We start from the raw sequence: 23336 nt of genomic DNA, 5'->3' as shown, positions 1-23336 counted from the left end.
CCGGCCCGCCACAACAAGTTGCTAGAGCACGATGGGACAAAGACATCCTGGCAGGCCAAACCCTCCCTTAACCCGGATGACGCTGGGCCAATTGTGCGCCGCCTCATGGGTCTCCCGGTCGTGGCCGGCTGCGACAGCCTAGGATCGAACACTGGTCTGTAGTGACGCCTCTAGCACCTCGATGCAGTGCCTTAGACCGCTGCACCACTTGGGAGGCCCTTCAGTTGGATATTCCTGCAGTCAGCATGCCAATTGCACGTTCCCTCAAAACTTGAGACACCTGTGGCATTGTGTTGCATGATAAAAGTGCACATTTTAGAGTGGCCTTTTATTGTCCCCCAGCACAAGGTGCACCTGTGTAATGATCCGCTTCTTGATATGCCACACCTGTCATGTAGATGGATTATCTTGAGAAAGGACACAATGCTCACTAACATGCATGTAAACAAATTTGTACACAATATTTGAGAGAAATAAGCTTTTTGTGCATTTGGAACATTTGTGATCTTTTATTTCAGCTCACGAAACATGGGACCAGCACTTTCCGTTTATATTTTTGTTCTGTGTAGTTACATAGGCAGGCACAACATAATTATGGTTTTTATCAACGATGAGTTCAAACAATTAAATCAAATAAAACAAATTACAATCAGGTTTCCATACACATCTTTATCAACATATTTCTTATACAAGAGATTTTTTACAGCTATTAGTTGGGAAATTGTATCCATTGAATTGGATACTGAAGAGCGCACAATGAATTGAGAACTTCTGGCCTTTGCCATACAGTAATGCAATGAAAAATGCAACGCCGAGTGATCACTCCAGCTACATGACAAAGCTAAAAGGCATTAAGAATGACACCTGGCTGGTGACTTTTGAAGGGCAAATCCTAAACCATAAAAGCTTATCTCTGAAGCCAAGATAATTACTGAGCCTGTGTGCTCTAGGAGAGTGTTTACGCTGGTTCATTGTTTACTTAGCAAACTTTGTGGTGGGTCTTTCAGCCACTGACCTAATTTCTCTCTGGGAGCCTGTAAGAGCTCTTAACTGTGTGCTGAGGGTTTGAGTGCTGCGAATGGGATTTCATATAATCAATGATTTGAGCTGGGTACAGAGAAACGCAAAAAGGCCAGATTCAGTCGAAGACACACTGCAGAAAAATGACAAAGCACTGCAAAATCATAAAAATCCAAATTAGGTAGAAATTAGTCTGCACATTTTAACATGGTGTTTTCCCAGTCCGGGCTTCCAGCAATGTGCATTTGATTGAATCCATAGGAAATGTACTGGAGAGACAGACTGACTGAAAGACAGTCATAAACAGGACATTATGACACTCAACAAGGGCCATAATAACCACCTGACAGTACTCTCCCAAGTTATATGACACTTCAAACAGGACAGAACCTCTTCTTTACCCAGCTACTCACCGAAACAAACATTTGTTTCTTGGCACCGCCAACTGTACCGAGAAATATTGGTCTTTGAAAATAATACTGTACACCAGCACAATGGAGATACTGTACATATCGTCTGACTCAATGTCTATAGAACTGGTCTGGTATCCATCCAACTTTAGCCTTTTAGCCTGATGCTAGCTTTTGAGTAGGCATACTTGAAGAGTCCGTTCAATTAGTTTAAAAATGCATTGAAAAATGGGCACAGCACTGGGGTGTGGTCTTGCCAAAGTCCTGCTGTTGTGATAGGCCAGTGACTGGCGTACCATGTCTGATGGCTGTGACCGACTACTCTAGAGTAGCTTCCTTTCTTTGTCTCCTCTCCAACTATTTGACCACTGATGGGTGAAGGTGGTGGCTTATCTCAACGATAAAGCTCTCAGTCAGAATATGGATTCTGATGAGTGGCCATGAAGGAAAGGATACAAGGGAAGGAAACACATTTAGGCAACTAGGACGCTTCCTATGAGAAGGCCTCATGAGCGGGAAGTGATGTCCCTTGACCCCTTGTTCTATTCTATTGAGGTGTCCTTACAGCTTGAGGTCACGCTCCCCCAAAGACGAGAAGCAGTCCTCCACACTCTGTTCTGAGACCTCCTTCAGTGTGGATGGACTCCACTTGGGGCTGTGGTCCTTGTCAACCAGCACTAGGCACACACAAAAAAAACAACAACGAATTGCATACTGACAGAAACGTCCTAATAACACAGAAACGTGGAGCAGTTTTTGCCAATTAGTACTCAATATCATTGTACAGAAATAAGAGGTCAATCTGTAAAATCTCAAAAGGGATTTATTTCTGTGTTTTGCAAGAGTCAAACACCTTACCTGCCCTCACGCCCTCGTAGAAGTCACCGCCCTTCTGCAAAACAACAAGAATCAAAAATCCTGACACACATACATGCTTTAAACTAAGAATACCACTAATATATACCAGGAGCTGTTGAGGGTCTATCCTATTCAAAACCCAGTAAATGAGTAAATTACATTACCTTCGGATGGAAAAACATTTAAACTAAGATAAAGTAAATCAAATGTGACGGGGAACAGGAAGTAGTATTAAAGGCCTAGGGCCTTTCAGCACATACCACCATGCAGGCCTGACTGAGTCTGTACTCCATCACCAGAACCTCCTGCAAACTCATGGTGCCTCCAGCCTGAAGCTGCTTGAAGGTTATCTTCAGCGATGTGGGAGACATCTTGGCGAGGGTCTGTGAAATTCACAAATACAAAAAAAAACTGCTTAGCTGTAGCCCAGGTAGTTATTAGCCAGCAGAACCTAATGTTCAATACACTAGCAATTCTTTCATGTGATATTGTGAGTAGCCTATATCATTGTAGTCACACACAATTACTGCCATTGCATTGATTAGTGTAACTCTTGTACCATAATTGGCAGTGACGAAATAAGGGCATTTCAGGATTTCCCTCCAAAGCCTGCATAGATACTTTAACTATTTTTCTCTTATTAGTGCCCTTGAACCAATAGGGAAACGTTTGTGCTTATGGACAGGACTATACCAATTGCTGCACTTTCCACTCAGCAGTTACAACATCCAGCTTCATTATCATCGCTCTCTTTCAAGAAGAGCGGGCCCATTTCCTGTTTTACATAACCAGTGTCTTCCTCCCAACTCATACACCAGCTGGATTCAGGCATGTTTACGATCAAGCACATCCCATCTCATTAACGACACCATCTGTGATAAAACGTGTGTAGACACTGAGCATTATGAGGCGATGGTATCAGTTTTCTCCACACTGAATCTGCACTTGTGATCACACGGCAACAGGGATGGCAAACACCGTACAATGTCATTTCAGGCAACATGGAAATGTGTCGCAATCCTTGTGCACATCTCTCTCACATGGCATCCAGGTTTACAGAGCATTTAGCTTCCAATCAAACAAGGACAGCTTGGCTTTTGGCACTATTAAAGGAGGTATTTATCATTCAGGATAAGGTTGTGCCATGGCAAGTGTTTGCCCAACAGGGGACTTTGGACAGTTGGGAGAGATTGGGCATTTCTGACCCAATGTCACACTGCCAATGGGACTGTTCGGTCAAGTCATCATCCTTATTAAGGGTGTTTTTTTAGAGCCTTCCATTGAGCCACTGTGGTAAGCTTAACCATATTAAGGGCTTACAGAGTGACAATTACAACCGTTAGCAGAGCCCTGAATGTTGGACTAACGGCCTGGGTTATGTTCTCACACTCTCAGATGATTGGCTGGCTAGCTGGGTTTCATTCACATTGAGAAGGAGAAGATGAGAGGAAGTCATTCAGGAAAGGGAGATCCCTAGTCAGTCGTACAACTGAATGCTTTCGACTGAAATGCGTCTTCCGCATTTAACCCTTTGAATCAGAGGTGTGGGGGGGCTGCCTTAATCAACATCCACGTCTTCGACGCACGGGGAACAGTGGGTTAACTGCCTTACTCAGGGGCACAATGACAGATGTTTACCTTGTCAGCTCGGGGATTTGATCCAGCAACCTTTCGTTTACTGGCCCAACGCTCTAATTTAGAACATAGTCCATAGACATTTGTACATAGCGACAGATTCAGTTCCTCTATAGCCCCTCTCTCTGCTAGCCAAAGCTCCCACCTTACCTCCAGTTAGCGTATGTGTGGGAGATGGGAATGGAGGTCGCGGTGAGGCTAACTAGCTTGAGGCTGGACCCACCTCAGCTTGTTTCTGGGCGAATGGAGAGCCGTCTGTCTTTAGGTTGTGTACAATCCCCTCCACGCTGTTGGACTGGAATAGCCTAAGGGCCGCAGGAATACAGGAATGAGACATGGTCAGTTGAAGTACATATGGCTGAATACACACGTGCACACTCAGATAGACACACACACACACAAGGCAGCACTTTTGGTGTTGTGAGGGGCTGCATATGGAATTCACAGCCCTACCCCTCTATCTATAGCTCCCAAATGCCCTTTCCCTAACTTCACTCACTCCACCACCTGAACTCATCACCTAGTGCCGTGTTTCCCCGACTCCAGTCCTCGAGTACCCCCAACCATCATATAAGATGGCGCTGCAGTGGATAGCAGCAGTCTTACAGGCTCCTAACCAATTCTGCTATTTTGTACATAATGTCTCCGCCATCATTTCCTATGACCGAAAACAGATTATCAACATGGGGGCCCGTCGGGGGTGGTGTGTGTAGTCCCCTCCTGTACTCCCTGTTCACCCACGACTGTGAGGCCTAACACGACTCCAACACCATCATCAAGTTTGCTGACAACACGACGGTGGTAGGACTGACGACGATGAGGCAGCCTATAAGGAGGTCAGAGACCTTTCAGTGTGGTGCTTGGACAACAACCTCTCCCTCAACACCAGCAAGACAAAAGGAGCTGATTGTGGACTACAGGAAACGGAGGGATGAGCATCCACATCGATGGTGCTGTAGTGCAGCGAGAAGAAAGCTTCAAGTTCGTCGGTGTCCGCATCACTAAGGAACTAACATGGTCCACACACAGCCACACAGGTTGTGAAGAGGGAATGACAGCGCCTCTTCCCCCTCAGGAGGCTGAACAGATTTGGCATGGGCCCTCAGATCTTCAAAACATTGTATATATTTTAAAAATGTTTTACCTTTATTTAACTAGGCAAGTCAGTTTAAGAACAAATTCTTATTTACAATGACGGCCTGCACCGGACGACGCTGGGCCAATTGTGCACCGCCCTATGGGACTCCCAATCATGGCTGGTTGTGATACAGCCTGGATTCGAACCAGGGTGTCTGTAGTGACGCCTCAAGCACTGAAATGCAGTGGCTTAGACCGCTGCGCCACTCGGGATCCCAAGTCGAGTTCTACAGCTGCACCATTGAGAGCATCTTGACTGGCTGCATCCAGGATTTCTATACCAGGTGGTGTCAGAAGAAGTCCCCCAAAATTGTCGAAGACTCCAGCAACCCAAGCCAGAGTCTATGCTACCACACGGCAAGCAGGACCAGTGCACCTGGAACCAACAGGACCCTAGCCTGAACAGCTTCTACCCACAAGACTGCTAAACAAGACTGCTAAATAGCTAATCAAATGTCTACACGGATTACCCACATTGACCCTTTTCTGCTCTAACACTTGCACTGACTCTATGCACACATACTGGACTGCACCCAAACACACACACATTCACACTAACCACATGCGCTGCTGCTACTGTCTTATCTATCCTGTTGCCTCGTCACTTTACCCCTACCTATATATACACAAAAGTATATGGACACCCCTTGAAATTAGTGGATTCGGCCACTTCAGCAACACCAGTTGCTGACAGGTGTATAAAATCAAGCACATAGCCATGCAATCTCCATCGACAAACATTGGCAGTAGAACGGCTTTACTGAAGAGCTCAGCGACGTTCAACGTGGCACTGTCATAGGATGCCACCTTTCCTACAAGTCAGTTTGTCAGATTTATGCCCTGCTAGAGCTTCCCTGGTCAACTGTTAGTGCTGTTATTGTGAAGTGGAAAAGTCTAGGAGCAACAATGGCTCAGCCAGAAAGTAAAAATCGTCTGTCCTCGGTTGCAACACTCACTACAAGGTTCCAAACGGCCTCTGGAACAATGTCGTTAAAACCTTTTTGTTGGGAGCTTGATGAAATAGGCTTGTGTGCGGCTGCTGAGTCACTCATTTCACTATGTGCAAAATGTTTAAAGCAATGCAACTACTCATTTTAATGCAACTACCCATTTTAATGAAATATGCACTTTCTTGGCACGAGACCAATGTTATAATACCTAGTGTGCAGGTGGGATTGACATCCACCAGGGCCTTAATTGTCTACAGTTAAACATCACATCAATCATCCTGAGAGACATTAGAAGGAGTATGTGTGTCAGTAAAACAGCAAACAGCCAAGGACAAGTGTAAAAAATAGCCTACATTACATAACAGCGGTTCATAACAAACACATACGGTAGACAGGGCCAGTGATGATGATAAGTAAAAATGAAGGGTGTACTCGATAAGAGGGCATATAAATAGCGACTGGAGGCGATCTCTTTCTCAGCTCAAAGGGAAGCGCGCACTCTCTCTCTCTGTGCTGCAGGCCCCCAACAGTGTTAGCAGTGCACCAATCAATGATGTATATAAACCCTTGATTGCTGATGCTATGTATTGGCCAATGAGAGGCTTTGAAGCCACCGGTCAGCCATACTGGCACTCCTCAGATGAAACAGTCCTCCATAGGAATTAATGGAATTCTACAGTATTTAAGTATTTGTTGTTGATGTGGGGAAAGTAACATTAGTACTTTAAAAAAAAGTATGCTTTAAGAAAATGTTATATTTTGGGATTTTATATTTTGACGTTTCACTCACATAATTTAAACTTATGCATTAAGGGGTCTGTAATAGAATACATTTGGTTTAAAAAAATGTGACATCAATAAATGCATTTCTCTAGCTTCCGAAATACAACGGTGGAGGAGTGCCAAGATGGAGGTGCTGTGGCTTCAGTCAGTCATCTAGTGTATATATAAATCATTGGCACCAATGCTCAATGTAACAGAACCATTTGTTGTGCAGTGTGCTTTTGTTCTAGCCCAGTACTACAACATCCGACACCAGTCTTTATCGAGCCCTTGATTAGATGAATCACGTGTGACATCATTTAGAGCTGGGCTGGAACAAAAGCCGGCACACTAGAACCAGGATTAAAGAACACTGGCGTCAAGCTACCACAGGACAACTAACAGAGAGAAGCGTTTAATGCTAATAACAGTTGGCCTACTGTGACTCAGGCTTATGTACTGCTCCAAGGGCTGTTGGTTACACCACGGCCCAATGTCTTCTAGGCCAGAGTGTGCCTCTGTCACACATGGACACATATTGTAAATCACAGAGAAAAGTAATTAGTGCTAAGGAAATGTTCTGTAGCTGTTTGGTAAGGGAGGGAAATCAACCTGGCTTGCCAGTGTGTTATTACAATAAATATGGCTACGCTCTGTAACGGGGACATGCTTTCAAAGAGCTGGGTTCATCTCGGTGTGTATGTGTGAGCACACAAGCAGAGGTGCATAAGCCAGCGGTAAAACAAGGACAGCGTTGGCAGGAATCATTCATCAGCGTGAAGACACAGATATACTGTATTATAGCTAGCAAGTTAAAAGCTGCATACATTTCACTGACCCTCACCCAACCCGTTTCTAAATTGTGTGGCTCATGGCTTCATCGGTTAGACCACCTAGGGGGGGAAAAAATGGAGGCTGTGGAGGACTTACTTATCAATCAAGTCTATGTGCTGCTCAAGGACAAATGGCTTCTCTGCATCCAGACTGCTCTGTGGACAGAATTCATGGATGCTAGTTAAACACATACATACACTTTCTCATTTTCACATTCTTCCTCTTGGGAGTGTATTACAATGTTAAGGACTGGCAATGCAGATATTGCTGGCGTTTTCAATTAATTCCATTTACACTTTGGGAAATCGCAGGCCAGTTGGCACAACACTACGCCCCACATATTGTTATGTTCAACTCCACCAGATTAATGCAGGTCCAACTTTATATTACCCCTGTATAAACCCACATAGGGGGCTATAAAAACCCTATTCCTGAACACACCAAACCAAGGCATAGACCAACGGAGCGTGAACACACACACACACACACAGTAGATCCTACATAGACATGACTAACAACCCAATTAGTATGAAGCAGAGCATTTACACAAAACGGAAAAAAGCAATCAAATCAAATGTAATGGTCGCAAAATGCTTGTGTGCTTGGCTACAACAGTGCAGTAATATCTAACAATAAACACTAATCTAAAGAAGTAAAAGGACGAGCAATGTCGGAGTGAGTGAGTATGTATGTATACAGTTTATATGGGATGTATAGAAATTATGGACAGTATACAGATGTAGAATATGTAGTATCTCTGAAGAGTACATAGGATAGAATAGTACATGTACATCATTAGTTAAATAGGATAGGCTATGACTAGAATACATTATTGTACACATGAAGTGGGTAAAACAGTATGTAAACATTATTAAAGTGACCATTGTTCCAGTGGAGTGTGCTGCGATTGCTGGCGGTGCAGTTGCCGTACCAGGCGGGGATACAGACTGACAGGATGCTCTCAATGGTGCATCTGTAAAAATTAGCGAGGGTCACATTTTTTTTTGCCGCCCGAGGTTGAAGAGGTGCTGTTGCGCCTTCTTCACCACACGGTCTGTGTGGGTGGACCATTTCAGATTGTCAGTGATGTGTACGCAGAGGAACTTGAAGCTTTTCATCTTGTCCACTGTGGCCCCATTAATGTGGATGGGGGCGTGCTCCCTCTAATGTCTCCCGAAGACCACGATCAGCTCCTTCGTTTTGTTGATGTTGAGGTTATTTTCCTGGCACCACTCCGACATCGCCCTCCTCTCCTCCCTGTAAGCTGTCTCATTGTTGGTAATCAGGCTTACTTACCACTGTTGCGTCGTCTTGATGATTGAGTTGGAGACGAGCGTGGCCACGCAGTCATGGGTGAACAGGGAGTACCGGAGGGGGCTGATCACGCATATGTGGGGCCCCTGTGTTGAGGATCAGCTTTGTGGAGGTGTTGTTGCCTGACGGGGCCCTGGGGTCGGCCCGTCTGGAAGTCCAGGACCCAGTTACACAGGGCGGGGTTCAGACCCAGCTTGTGGTGTTGGAAGTCTGAGCTGTGGTCTATGAACAGCATTCTTGCATAGGTATTCCTCTTGTTCAGATGGGTTAGGGCAGTGTGCAGTGTGATTGCGTCATCCATGGCTCTATAGGGGCGGTATGCAAATTGCAGTGGGTATAGGGTGTCGGGTAAGGTGGAGGTGATATGATCCTTAACTAGCCTCTCAAAGCACTTCATGATGACAGTTACCTTCACTTTCTTGGGTACAGGAACAATGGTGTACATCTTGAAGCAAGTGGGGACAGCAGACTAGGATAGGGAGAGATTGAATATGTCCGTAAACACTCCAGCCAGCTGGTCTGCGCATGCTCCGTTGACATTGCTAGGGATGTCGTCTGGGCCGGCAGCCTTGCGAGGGTTAACACGCCTAAATGTCTTACTCACGCCTGCCAGGGAGAACGAGAGCTCACAGTCTTTGGAAGCAGTGATGGCCCGCGTCGGTGGCACTGTTTATTTTCCTTCTAAGCGGGCGAAGAAGGTGTTTAGCTTGTCTGGTAGCAAGACGGTGTCTGAGACGTGGCTGTTATTCCCTTTTTAACTCATGATTATCTGGAGTCCCTGCTACATATGTCTTGTGTCTGAGCCGTTGAATTGCGACTCCACTTTGTCTCTGTACTAACGTTTTGTTTAACGTTACGGATGGCATAACTGGACTGTTTGTACTAAACCGTATTCCCAGTCACCGTGGGACCAGTTGCCGTGGTTGGGACCAATGCGGTGATTTACACTTTCAGTTTGTGCGAATGCTGCAATCTATCCACGGTTTTTGGTTTGGATAGGTTTTAAATCGTCAAGGTGGAAACAACATCTCCTATACACTTCCTGATGAACTCCGTCACCGTGTCAGTGAAAACGTCAATGTTATTCTCAGAGGCAACCCGGAACATATCCCATTCTACATAGTCAAAAAATCTTGAAGCATGGATTCTGATTGGTCAGACCAGCATTGAACAGACCTTACCACGGGTACTTCCTGTTTGAGTTTCTGCCTTTAGAGCAGAATGGAGACGTGGTCTGATTTGCTGAAGGGAGGGCCTTGTAGCCACCCCAGAAAGGAGAGTAGAAATGTTTTGAGAGTTTTTGATGCGCGAGTATTGCAGGCAATGTGTTGGTAAAACTTTGGTAGTGTTTTCCTTAGATTTGCTTTATTATAATCCCCAGCTAAAATAAATGCAGCCTCAGGATAAACAATATACTACAAAGTTGGTTAGGAGCCAGGAACCAGGCAACCTACCCGTTTCTGATACGAGTCCAACACTCTGGAGACATCTTCAATGGAGGGAGTTTTCAGGTCCACCAGCTCTTTCTCAAGGGCTGCAATCTGGGGAAAAAGAGGGAAGAGAATGATCCATCTTGATCTTGACCACACTACAATACTTTACTTTGACTCATGAGTCAAGACTTTCACCTCTCCAAAATGGAACCCTCTCAGGTCAAGATGATTTTCCCAGTGGGGGCTACAACTATTTGTATTACACACAGGTAAAATGTTGTTTTTGTATTCAGGAAATCTGACCCCTGCTGCTCTCCTGCATCCGCTCAAGGTTGTAGTCTTACATGAACTCTAGTCCCTACTGATAATAGCCTCACACCAACAGTGTCATGGCAGCTATAAAAAGGAGCAGCCATTTTGTGCCAGGAGTTTGTTGGCACCTGCAGACGTTGGCCATGGACCCACTGACTCAGCACCCGGTTCCCCACTAAAGCCCTGACCTCCCGCCCTCCTCCCAGCCCTTAGCCCAGCAGTACCTTTTGAGACTCCACAAAGTGACTGGCAACTCCTGCTCTCTGGACATCGCGTCCTTTGAGGCGGAATCCTGTCAGGGCCAGGAAGAGGCCCAGCTGGCCCTGTAGCCTTGGCAGGAAGTAGCCGCCGCCCACATCAGGGAACAGTCCTGGTAAATCAAGACAAATCAAGTCATGGTGCTGTAAATTTGATTTTAAAAAACAACAACAAAGCAGTGAAACATATACGTTCTTTGCTTCACGGAAACATGGCTCACTCGAGAGACACTATCAGAGTCGGTGCAGCCAGCTGGTTTCTTCACGCATCACGCCGACAGAAACAACCATCTTTCTGGTAAGAAGAGGGGCGGGGGAGTATGCCTTATGATTAACGAGACGTGGTGTGATCATAACAACATACAGGAATTCAAGTCCTTCTGTTCACCTGACGTAGAATTCCTCACAATCAAATGTCGACCGCATTATCTACCAGGAGAATTCTCTTCGAATATAATCAAAGCCGTATATATTCCTCCCCAAACAGATACATCGAGGGCCCTGAACAAACTTTATTTGACTCTATGCAAACTGGAAACCACATTTCCTGAGGCTGCATTCATTGTAGCTGGGGATTTTAACAAGGCTAATCTGAAAACAAGACTCCCTAAATTCTATCAGCATATCGATTGTGCAACCAGGGCTAGTAAAACCCTGGATCATTGTTATTCTAACTTCCGCGACACATATAAGGCCCTCCCCCGCCCTCCTTTCAGAAAAGCTGACCATGTCTCCATTGTGTTGCTTCCAGCCAACAGGCAGAAAATAAAACAGGAAGCTCCCGCGGTCTGTTCAACGCTGGTCCGACTAATCTGATTCCACGCTGGGATATGTTTCGCATTGCGTCCAACAACAACATTGACGAATACGCTGATTCGGTGAGCGAGTTCATTAGAAAGTGCATTGGCGATGTCGTACCCATAGCAACTATTAAAAAATTCCCAAACCAGAAACCGTGGATTGATGGCAGCATTCACGCGAAACTGAAAGCGCGAACCACTGCTTTTAACCAGGGCAAGGTGACCGGAAACATGACCGAATACAAACAGTGTAGCTATTCCCTCCGCAAGGCAATCAAACAAGCTAAGCGTCAGTATAGAGACAAAGTAGAGCCGAAATTCAACGGCTCAGACACGAGGTATCTGGCAGGGTCTACAGTCAATCACGGATTACAAAAAGAAAACCAGCCCCGTTGCGGACTAGGATGTCTTGCTCCCAGACAGACTAAATAACTTCTTTGCTCGCTTTGGGGACAATACAGTGCCACGGACATGGCCCGCTACCAAAACCGGCGGACTCTCCTTCACTGCAGCCAACGTGAGTAAAACATTTAAACGTGTTAAGCCTCGCAAGGCTGCAGGGCAAGACGGCATCCCCAGCCGCGTCCTCAGAGAATGCTCAGACCAGCTGGCTAGTGTGTTTTCGGACATATTCAATCAATCAATCCTTATCCTAGTCTGCTGTCCCCTAATGCTTCAAGAGGGCCACCATTGTTCCTGTTCCCAAGAAAGCTAAGGTAACTGAACTAAACGACTACCGCCCCGTAGCACTCACTTCCGTCATCATGAAGTGCTTTGAGAGACTAGTCAAGGACCATATCACCTCCACCCTACCTGACACCCTAGACCCACTTCAATTTGCTTACCACCCCAATAGGTCCACAGACGACGCAATCGCAACCACACTGCACACTGCCCTAACCCATCTGGACAAGAGGAATACCTACGTGAGAATGCTGTTCATCGACTACAGCTCAGCATTTAACACCATAGTACCCTCCAAACTCGTCATCAAGCTCGAGACCCTGGGTCTCGACCCCACACTGTGCAACTGGGTACTGGACTTCCGCCCCCAGGTGGTGAGAGTAGGCAACAACATCTCCACCCCGCTGATCCTCAACACTGGGGCTCCACAAGGGTGCGTTCTGAGCCCTCTCCTGTACTCCCTGTTCCCCCACGACTGCGTGGCCATGCACTCCTCCAACTCAATCATCAAGTTTGCGGACGATACTACAGTGGTAGGCTTGATTACCAACAACGACGAGACAGCCTACAGGGAGGAGGTGAGGGCCCTCGGAGTGTTGTCAGGAAAATAACCTCACACTCAACATCAACAAAACAAAGGAGATGATCGTGGACTTCAGGAAACAGCAGAGGGAGCACCTCCCTATCCAGATCGACGGGACAGTAGTGGAGAGGGAAGTAAGTTTTAAGTTCCTCGACGTACACATCACAGACAAACTGAATTGGTCCACCCACACAGACAGCATTGTGAAGAAGGCACAGCAGCGCCTTTTCAACCTCAGGAGGCTGAAGAAATTCGGCTTGTCACCAAAAGCACTCACAAACTTTTACAGATGCACAATCGAGAGCATCCTGTCGGGCTGTATCACTGCCTGGTACGGCAACTGCTCCGCCCACAACCGTAAGTCTCTCCAGAGGGTAGTGAGGTCTGCACAACACATCACCGGGGGCAAACTACCTGCCCTCCAGGACACCTACACCACCTGATGTCACAGGAAGGCCATAAAGATCATCAAGGACAACAACCACCCAAGCCACTGCCTGTTCACCCCGCTATCATCCAGAAGGCGAGGTCAGTACAGGTGCATCAAAGCAGGGACCGAGAGACTGAAAAACAGCTTCTATCTCAAGGCCATCAGACTGTTAAACAGCCACCACTTACATTGAGTGGCTGCTGCCAACATACTGACTCAACTCCAGCCACTTTAATAATGGAAATGGATGTAAAAAATGTATCACTAGCCACTTTAAACAATGCCACTTTTTATAATGTTTACATACCCTACATTACTCATCTCATATGTATATACTGTACTCGATACCATCTACTGCATCTTCCCTATGACGTTCTTTATCATCACTCATTCATATACAGTGCCTTGCGAAAGTATTCGGCCCCCTTGAACTTTGCGACCTTTTGCCACATTTCAGGCTTCAAACATAAAGATATAAAACTGTATTTTTTTGTGAAGAATCAACAACAAGTGGGACACAATCATGAAGTGGAACGACATTTATTGGATATTTCAAACTTTTTTAACAAATAAAAAACTGAAAAATTGGGCGTGCAAAATTATTCAGCCCCCTTAAGTTAATACTTTGTAGCGCCACCTTTTGCTGCGATTACAGCTGTAAGTCGCTTGGGGTATGTCTCTATCAGTTTTGCACATCGAGAGACTGACATTTTTTCCCATTCCTCCTTGCAAAACAGCTCGAGCTCAGTGAGGTTGGATGGAGAGCATTTGTGAACAGCAGTTTTCAGTTCTTTCCACAGATTCTCAATTGGATTCAGGTCTGGACTTTGACTTGGCCATTCTAACACCTGGATATGTTTATTTTTGAACCATTCCATTGTAGATTTTGCTTTATGTTTTGGATCATTGTCTTGTTGGAAGACAAATCTCCGTCCCAGTCTCAGGTCTTTTGCAGACTCCATCAGGTTTTCTTCCAGAATGGTCCTGTATTTGGCTCCATCCATCTTCCCATCAATTTTAACCATCTTCCCTGTCCCTGCTGAAGAAAAGCAGGCCCAAACCATGATGCTGCCACCACCATGTTTGACAGTGGGGATGGTGTGTTCAGAGTGTTGCTTTTACGCCAAACATAACGTTTTGCATTGTTGCCAAAAAGTTCAATTTTGGTTTCATCTGACCAGAGCACCTTCTTCCACATGTTTGGTGTGTCTCCCAGGTGGCTTGTGGCAAACTTTAAACAACACTTTTTATGGATATCTTTAAGAAATGGCTTTCTTCTTGCCACTCTTCCATAAAGGCCAGATTTGTGCAATATACGACTGATTGTTGTCCTATGGACAGAGTCTCCCACCTCAGCTGTAGATCTCTGCAGTTCATCCAGAGTGATCATGGGCCTCTTGGCTGCATCTCTGATCAGTCTTCTCCTTGTATGAGCTGAAAGTTTAGAGGGACGGCCAGGTCTTGGTAGATTTGCAGTGGTCTGATACTCCTTCCATTTCAATATTATTGCTTGCACAGTGCTCCTTGGGATGTTTAAAGCTTGGGAAATCTTTTTGTATCCAAATCCGGCTTTAAACTTCTTCACAACAGTATCTCGAACCTGCCTGGTGTGTTCCTTGTTCTTCATGATGCTCTCTGCGCTTTTAACGGACCTCTGAGACTATCACAGTGCAGGTGCATTTATACGGAGACTTGATTACACACAGGTGGATTGTATTTATCATCATTAGTCATTTAGGTCAACATTGGATCATTCAGAGATCCTCACTGAACTTCTGGAGAGAGTTTGCTGCACTGAAAGTAAAGGGGCTGAATAATTTTGCACGCCCAATTTTTCAGTTTTTTATTTGTTAAAAAAGTTTGAAATATCCAATAAATGTCGTTCCACTTCATGATTGTGTCCCACTTGTTGTTGATTCTTCACAAAAAAATACAGTTTTATATCTTTATGTTTGAAGCCTGAAATGTGGCAAAAGGTCGCAAAGTTCAAGGGGGCCGAATACTTTCGCAAGGCACTGTATCTTTATGTACATATTCTTTATCCCTTTACACTTGTGTGTATAAGGTAGCAGTTGTGGAATTGTTAGGTTAGATTACTCGTTGGTTACTACTGCATTGTCGGAACTAGAAGCACAAGCATTTCCCTACACTCCCATTAAAATCTGCTAACCATGTGTATGTGACAAATTACATTTGATTTGATTATCTAGTTGGGAGAGTGGTTGGCAACATGTTTCAGTCAATTATTGATTAACCCAGTACAAATAGCAGGTGCAAATATGTTGCTATAAAAATATATATATATATTTGTTGCAATAAAAATGAAATGTAATTGGTACACAACATTGGAAGCTCTGCCCCAATTTCTGGTAAATACAATAAATTGAAAGGGCAGTGTGGAAGCTGTCAATCTCGTCACAGATCCTACATCCACAAGTGACAAAAGGGCCAGAGATTTCCTTCTCAGCGAGTTCCTGGGTCGTTGCTGTGAGGCCCAGAAAGACAACCGCCCAGTAATGAAAACGCTAGCAGACAAACCTCCCTTGACACAGATGGTGTCTACAATAGCGTCTCTCAGTTGAGCCACTTCAATACATGGACAGGCACCTGAAATAAAACTGGTGCTAGTTGGCCACCAGAACAAGAGACTCAAACAGGCCCTTGATTAGACAGCTTTCCAGAAATCTCTAATGGAGGCTCAATTGTGGTGAGGGGTAAAGCGGGCGATGGGGTACAGTGACTGTTCAGATCCTTGCCATAATCTGCATGTTATTTAGGAAACATTTCAAGGATGTTTCAAATTGTAAAGGACTTGAGTATTCCTGTCTTAAATTATGCAACGCGGCAATCTTTTGACAGCAAAGCAGATATAAAGCGAGCTTGGTTTCTCCATGGCATGATGACACTAGTGGGAGAGGAAGAGAGCGAGAGAAAGTGAGTAGGGTCAGGGATTAGAATCTCTGACCTGATTCTGGACTGAAAATGTAATATTATAAATGCCAGATTATAAATCCTGTTGAAGCCTAAGGCAGGGAGGGTTAAAGACAAACACAATCTCTTAATCCTATAGCGGAGGGGGTTAAGGTACTGGCGGTGGATGATGGGGGAGGGGACGTCCAAGTGAAATCCCAGATCGACAGCACATAAAGTGATGAGATTTTAATTGAGCTGGGCAAGTGTAGACCCGTGTTAAAAATTGGCTTCCGTTTCTGTTTGGCTCTTATTTCTGGTCCAAATGGATTAAGACTGTTCCATTATAAATGTTTCTCACAGGTTAAAACAAAATGACTGATTCATTTGTGCTTCTCTTAATTTCTGGTCAACGTGCAGAAAGACTAGTGAGACTACTTGCTCTATAGCACCCACTCTGCATGACACATTCAGAGAAGCACTAGCGGACATTGGATCTGAACTTTTCTACTGAAAGTCTCAGACTGAGGAAGAAATTAAGTTTGAAATGCTTCACGATGCGCCATTTCAACAAGTCCCGATCACACTTGAACCATGTTTGAAAGACTTACTTTGTGGGTGCAAGCATTGTGTGAGGGGGCGGTGGAGGGTGTCTGAGATAAATTGTTAGTCTTTCCTTGTCACTGCTTTCGGGATAATTTGACAAGTGATTACGAAGACACCAGCCAAGTGGACTGCAATGGTGGGATAAGTGCCTGGGCGCGGTTGCCTAAAACATCTTAATTTACATTTTCCCCTCATCCATTCGCTTAAAGTTTACTTAACTTTTAGCTAAGTAGATAGATAGCTATAGATCTAGCTAGCTGGTTGATGTTTTCCTTTTACAACCAGGGCAGAGTGATTACAAAGACACCAGCCAGCCTTTCAATCAATTACTCATTTGAGATGATTGGCCTAGTAATATCCTCTTTTCTCACCACCACCCCCTGCCCCTTATCGCACCATTGCAGTCTAAAAGTTTCCTTAAAGTTTCCTTAACTTTATGTCAGTTGCACAAACATGAAGGTGAATTTACCCCCTTAAATTAAGAGAAAAAGTTAAGTTGGCCACCAGAACCCCTTAAACCTTCTTATGGCTGCAGGGGCAGTATTGAGTAGCTTGGATGAAAAAGGTGCCCAGAGTAAACGGCCTGCTCCTCAGTCCCAGTTGCTAATATATGCAAAATATTAGCACATTTGGATAGAAAACACGCGGAAGTTTCTAAAACTGTTTGAATGATGTCTATGAGTATAACAGAACTAACAGGCAAAAATCAGAGAAAAAATCCAAACAGGAAGTGGGAAGTCTGAGTTTTGAGGTTTTTGAACTCAGCCCTATCGAAACACACAGTGGGATATGGTTTAAGTTGCACTTCCTAGGGCTTCCACTAGATGTCTACCGTCTTTAGAAACTTGAATGAGGCTTCTACTGTGATGTGGGGCCGGATGAGAGCTCTTTGAGTCAGTGGTCTGGCAGAGAGCCAGGTCCTGGTCACACGCATTTCACATGAGAGCGACCTGCGTTCCGAGGCTTTTCTACAGACAATGGAATTCTCCGGTTGGAACGTTATTGAAGATTTATGATAAAAATATCCTAAAGATCGATTCTATACTTAGTTTGAAATGTTTCTACGACCTATAATATAACTTTTTGAACTTTTCGTCTGACGTTCGGCTGGACCTGCACGAGCGTTTGGATTTCTGTACTAAACGTACTAATAAAAGTAGCTAATTGGACATAAAGATCATCAAAAGGTTAGTGATTAATTTTATCTCTATGTGCTTTTTGTGACTCCTATCTTTGGCTGGAAAAATGGCTGTGTTTTTCTGTGGCTTGGTGGTGACCTAACAATCGTTTGTGGTGCTTTCGCCGTAAAGCCTATTTGAAATCGGACACTGTGGTGGAATTAACAAGATTATCTTTAAAACGGTATAAGATACATGTATGTTTGAGGAATTTTAATTATGAGATTTCTGTTGTTTTGAATTTGGCGCCCTGCACTTTCACTGGCTGTTGTCATATCGATCCTGTTAATGGGATTGAGGCCCTAAGAAGTTTTTAAGTGCTTCATTAAGTATTGATATGAATGTAAACAGAATTTTAGGAGGTGAATGTTGCTTTCCTCTGCCCTGGTTGCAAAAGGAAAACATCAACCAGCTAGCTAGATCTATAGCTATGTAGCTAATTAGCTAAATGATGGAAGGTGCACAATCCATGGCTACAAAGCTAGCTGGCTAATTACTCTAAGTTAGCTTGACGTGCTAGAAAGAAGTGTTGTAGTACTCCAGTCCAGCACTCGGACTAGAGTCACGATTTTCATGACTTGGACTCGACCATTGGTGACCGGGACTCACCTTTCCATGACTTTTATTTGCATTTGGACTGAATAGGCTACTATGATAAGTCGAATATTAGCAGCATTGGGTGCACAGAGCGGCGAGGGTTCTGTTCTATAGCAGTGAGAAGGACGCGCTCCACCGGCACACAGCCTACATTAGCTGGTGAGCTGCGGCTAAGCAAGTGATGAGTGTGGAAAGACAGGCTCCACGCCGAACATATACAGTGGCAAGGAAAAGTATGTGAACTCTTTGGAATTACCTGGACTTCGGCATAAATTGGTCATAAAATGTTATCTGATCTTCATCTAAGTCACAACAATAGACAAACAGTCTTCAAACTAATAACACACAAACAATTATACATTTTCATGTCTTTATTGAACACACCATGTAAACATTCACAGTGCAGGATGGGAAAAGTATGTGAACCCTTGGATTTAGTAGCTGGTTGACCCTCCTTAGTCAGCAATAACCTCAACCAAACGTTTTCTGTAGTTGCGGATCGGACCTGCACAACGGTCAGGAGGAATTTTAGACCCTTCCTCTTTACAAAACTGTTTCAATTCAGCAATATTCTTGGGATGTCTGGTATGAACTGCTCTCGAGGTCATGCCACAGCATCTCAATCGGGTTGAGGTCAGGACTGACTGGGCCACTCCAGAAGGCGTATTTTCTTCTGTTGAAGCCATTCTGTTGTTATTTTACTTCTGCATTTTGGGTTGTGCTGTTGCATCACCCAACTTCTGTTGAGCTTCAATTGGTGGACAGATAGCCTTACATTCTCCTGCAAAATGTCTTGATAAACTTGGGAATTCAAGCTGTCCAGGCCCTGAGGCAGCAAAGCAGCTCCAAACCATGATGCTCCCTTTTTTTGGAAAGCAATGGCCTTCCATGGTGTCCTACCATGAACACCATTCTTGTTTAGTGTTTTATGTATCGTAGACTCGTCAACAGAGATGTTCCAGAGATTTCATTAAGTCTTTAGCTGACACTAGGATGATTCTTAACCTCATTGAGCATTCTGCACTGTGCTCTTGCAGTCATCTTTGCAGGATGGCCACTCCTAGGGAGAGTAGCAAGAGTGCTGCACTTTCTCCATTTATAGGCAATTTTTCATACCATGGACTGATGAACATCAAGGTTTTTTTGTTCGAGGCATTGTTCAGATCAGGCAATGCTACACTGTGAATGTTTAAATGATGTATTCAATATAGACAAGAAAAATACAATAATTTGTGTGTTATTAGTTTAAGCAGACTGTGTTTGTCTGTTGTTATGACTTAGATGAAGATCAGATTTAATTTTATGACCAATTTATGCAGAAATCCAGATAATTACAAAGGGTTCACATACTTTTTCTTGCCACTGTAGGGTGTCCCCCGGTTCGACAAGGGGGGTGGCACAGGGTTCCACCCCCCAAAAATAATGTCAGTCATTGCATACCTTAGAGAGCTATTAATAATTTGTCAGAATTATCCAGCTCAACTAGCCCATGTCAGCTAATGTTTTAAGCTAGGTTTTTTTAGCCTATAGATTTTGTTGTAATGTTTGAATCACTCAATTAGGCATGGCAAAATGTGTAGAATTGCAGGAAATAACCTTTAATCCTGCCAAGTTGTCTCTCCGCCAACAAGATGTGAACAGTTTGTGTCATGAAGAGTGCTTGTGCCCAAGGAATAAACGTGTCGCACAGCAAGGGGGGTGCGGGATATTCCCCAATGCTGGAAGGGGGCCCTGAGTGAAAAAGTTGACATCCCTGACACATTGCACAAGCGACTCTTGCTTCCCCGTAATCACTAGTCACCAGCAGACTATTTTTGCTTTGCCCGGTAAAGAAACAAACTGATTTTCAAAATGTAAAACAATAGTATTGAGTTAAAAAGTAAAATAACATTCTAGCTATTGGTCTCTCTCCCATTTAGTGTAGAAAAGTAGCATGTCTGAATTTGTCATCTCGCTCTACCCTCCCATTTTCCCCCTCCATCCCATACCCAGGTTCTGACAAGTGTCCATTTAGTTTTCACTCTGCAATAAAAAAACCGACACAAATAGGGCCTCCCAAGGTCTAAGGCACTGCTTCACAATGCTTGAGGTGTCACTACAGACCTGGGTTCAATCCCGGGCTGTGTCGCAGCCGACCGCAACACAATTGGCCAAGCATCCGTCCGGGGTTAGGCAAGGCTTGGCCGGCCGAGACGTCCTTGTCCCATCGCGCTCTAGCGAGCCGGGCGCATGCGGGTCAGGCGCATGCACGCGACTTCGGTTGGCAGTTGTACAGTCTTTCCTCCGACACATTGGTGCTGCTGCCTTCCGGATTAAGCGAGCAGTTTGTCAAGAAGCAGTGCGACTTGGCAGGGTCGTGTTTCGGAGGATGCATGGTTCGACCTTCAGCTCTCCCGAGTCAATAGCTGGAGTGATGCGAGTTGCAGCGATGGGACAAGAATGTAACTACCAATTGGGGAGAAACGGGGGTTAAAACTACACAAATATCAGTGGGTGATCACAAAAAGTAATTGCGCCTGTGACAATTATGCAAATAATCATCTGGTCCATTGGGCAACAGGAAGTTACTGCAATGCTCACATGAACATTTTCCCACAAGCCTGCCACTAGTTGTTATTAGGGCGATTTCTTCGACAAAATCCGGACAAAAAAATTAACCGATGTAGCAACAGACGAGCCTCAAACAAGCAGTACGAACGAGCAAAAAAACAGCAGTAACCAAAATACCAACACCCCAAATCATTTGTTTTGCTTTCCAAAGTTTTTCAGCAGATGCTGCAGAGTGTGGCACAAAATAGAAAACACCGGAACATTCCCGGAAGTCTCACGATGTTGTGTCTCTGGGTTTAGAAACTCTGTGCCTTTACCTAAGGAAAACGTTTGAGGGGCTCTATGCAATGCCCTTAGGTAAGGGTTCCCTTCAGGGAAATCCCTAAAGGCCCTGTTCTTAAAGTTCCTTTCACTAGAACATCAAAGAAAAACTTTCCAAGCGGATGGAAGCAGTGTTGGCCTACCATTGGCGTTAGCATTCAAATGCAAGAGAAAGTGTAAAAAAAAATGCATGAATAAACTTTGGCCCTTCCACTGTAAAGGTAGGGGCTGAAGTGAAGAGAAATGCATTGCAGCTTGTGGCTCTGGGCCAGAGAAGTGTGACCAAGCAGCAGGGTAGAAAGCCAGGCAGCCCAAAAGAGGATTAGTCCCTCAGTTCTAGATAAAGTCTAACACCGCCCGAGAAGCTGTCTCTGCTAATAGCTGGTCTGTACTGTCCGGTCACGCACGCACGGGTCTCAGTATGTGCAATTTAATGATTATCCTGATTGTTATTTTTCCTCTGCTGTCTTGCAAGTCTCGGGGCACATGCCATGTGTTCAAAAACAACAGAATATGTAGTGTTTTTCTTCTATAAAAAACTTAAGGCTTTACTTCAGGGGTAGCCTATCGGAAAAACAATGAGACCCTTGGAACCACTCCATTACTTTCGAATTCAGAGTCGTAACTGACAATGACTGCTCCATCTCTAAGAAAAAGATAGACGAACTGATCGACCTTGACGCACGCGCGCACACACACACAGCGAGAGATCAGAGAACTTCCAGAGACAGTCCCATTTCCAGTGGGAGACAGCCTCTCTGCAGTGAAGGACACCACACAGCTCAGGTGGAGCACAGTCAGGAAAGTAATCATTGAGACAGCTCAACCAGCACACGGACATGTCCTTTTGTGTGTGTATGTGTGCGCAAGAGAGAGATCGTTAACTCTGTGTGTGTGTGTGTGTGTGTGTGTGAGAGAGAGAGAGAGAGAGAGAGAGAGAAACAGGGACAGAGGGAGAAAGAGAGCGACTATATGTGTGTCCCAGGATGTGTATTTGTATGCAAGTGTCCTTGAAAAAGAGGATGTGTTTGGGTGTAGTAGGGTTGGGCGATGTCAACCTTTGTCCTCCGCTAAAACGACAGCTGGGCTATAAAACTAAATTGAATGCAACTGAATGAATCACAAAAGATAATGTTGTTGAAAGCCTGGGCAGAGGCTAAGTGAAGGCAATGGCAAATCTTTTCTAATTTTCCTTTCTGGTGGAACAGTGACTGATGAGTAATGGGCTGTGTTACCATAGCGAGCTAGATGATAGGCCTACATTATGGGTTGGACAGTCTTCTAATCTCTCGTGGACTGATTCTCATGGACAGATGAAACGTTGAGAATCTGTCAAGGCTCAAGTAGAATTATGTGATTACGAATCACTGAGCTATAATAGGTTACGAGCAGCAGTAGTTCCTGGTTTTCGCCGTTGATTATTTGGAGGAATCAGGCTTGGGTGAAAGCAATGCTTAAAATGGTGCAGTGATTTTGAAGGTTGTGTGTGGAGGATAAGCAGTTTCCACTACATCCTAAAGCCACAAAATCTAAAATTCCAGATTTTTGTTGTTGTTGTTTGGCGGCCATGATAAACATAGGTGAAGGGAGGGGGGTTGGGACAAGAGATTCCGTTTGCGAGGGAGGAGACCTCGCTCCCTTCCTTTGCACAAAAGGTCATCAAAGGTTATCGGCCATTTGGTTTCAACCTTGCATGGAGGGATTTCCCCTGGCGCGCATGGATCATTTGTTTGATTAAACTTGTCATTAGATTTT

General features: G+C 44.7%; 1 protein-coding gene across 2 annotated transcripts in view; it reads right to left on the bottom strand.

The window, feature by feature from the left end:
• Window positions 1–479: 479 nt before the first annotated feature.
• The window catches only part of LOC110520011 (3-hydroxyisobutyryl-CoA hydrolase), a 50762-nt gene continuing 27905 nt past the window's right edge, over window positions 480–23336 (bottom strand). For both annotated transcript variants that reach the window (XM_021596969.3, XM_021596968.3), the window contains exons 8-14: window positions 10890–11035; window positions 10375–10461; window positions 7703–7761; window positions 4147–4228; window positions 2549–2671; window positions 2289–2322; window positions 480–2107 (exon numbers count right to left, since the gene is read on the bottom strand). In XM_021596969.3, coding sequence (XP_021452644.3) covers window positions 1992–2107; window positions 2289–2322; window positions 2549–2671; window positions 4147–4228; window positions 7703–7761; window positions 10375–10461; window positions 10890–11035 — 647 coding nt within the window. In that variant the 3' untranslated portion in view covers window positions 480–1991. The remainder of the gene's footprint in view (window positions 2108–2288; window positions 2323–2548; window positions 2672–4146; window positions 4229–7702; window positions 7762–10374; window positions 10462–10889; window positions 11036–23336) is intronic.

Source organism: Oncorhynchus mykiss, chromosome 3 (genome assembly GCF_057628025.1).
Source record: "Oncorhynchus mykiss isolate SJ-2025 chromosome 3, ASM5762802v1, whole genome shotgun sequence".
Taxonomy (NCBI): domain Eukaryota; kingdom Metazoa; phylum Chordata; class Actinopteri; order Salmoniformes; family Salmonidae; genus Oncorhynchus; species Oncorhynchus mykiss.
Note: the sequence above shows the minus strand (reverse complement) of the source record. Positions and strands in the feature narration are given on the sequence as shown.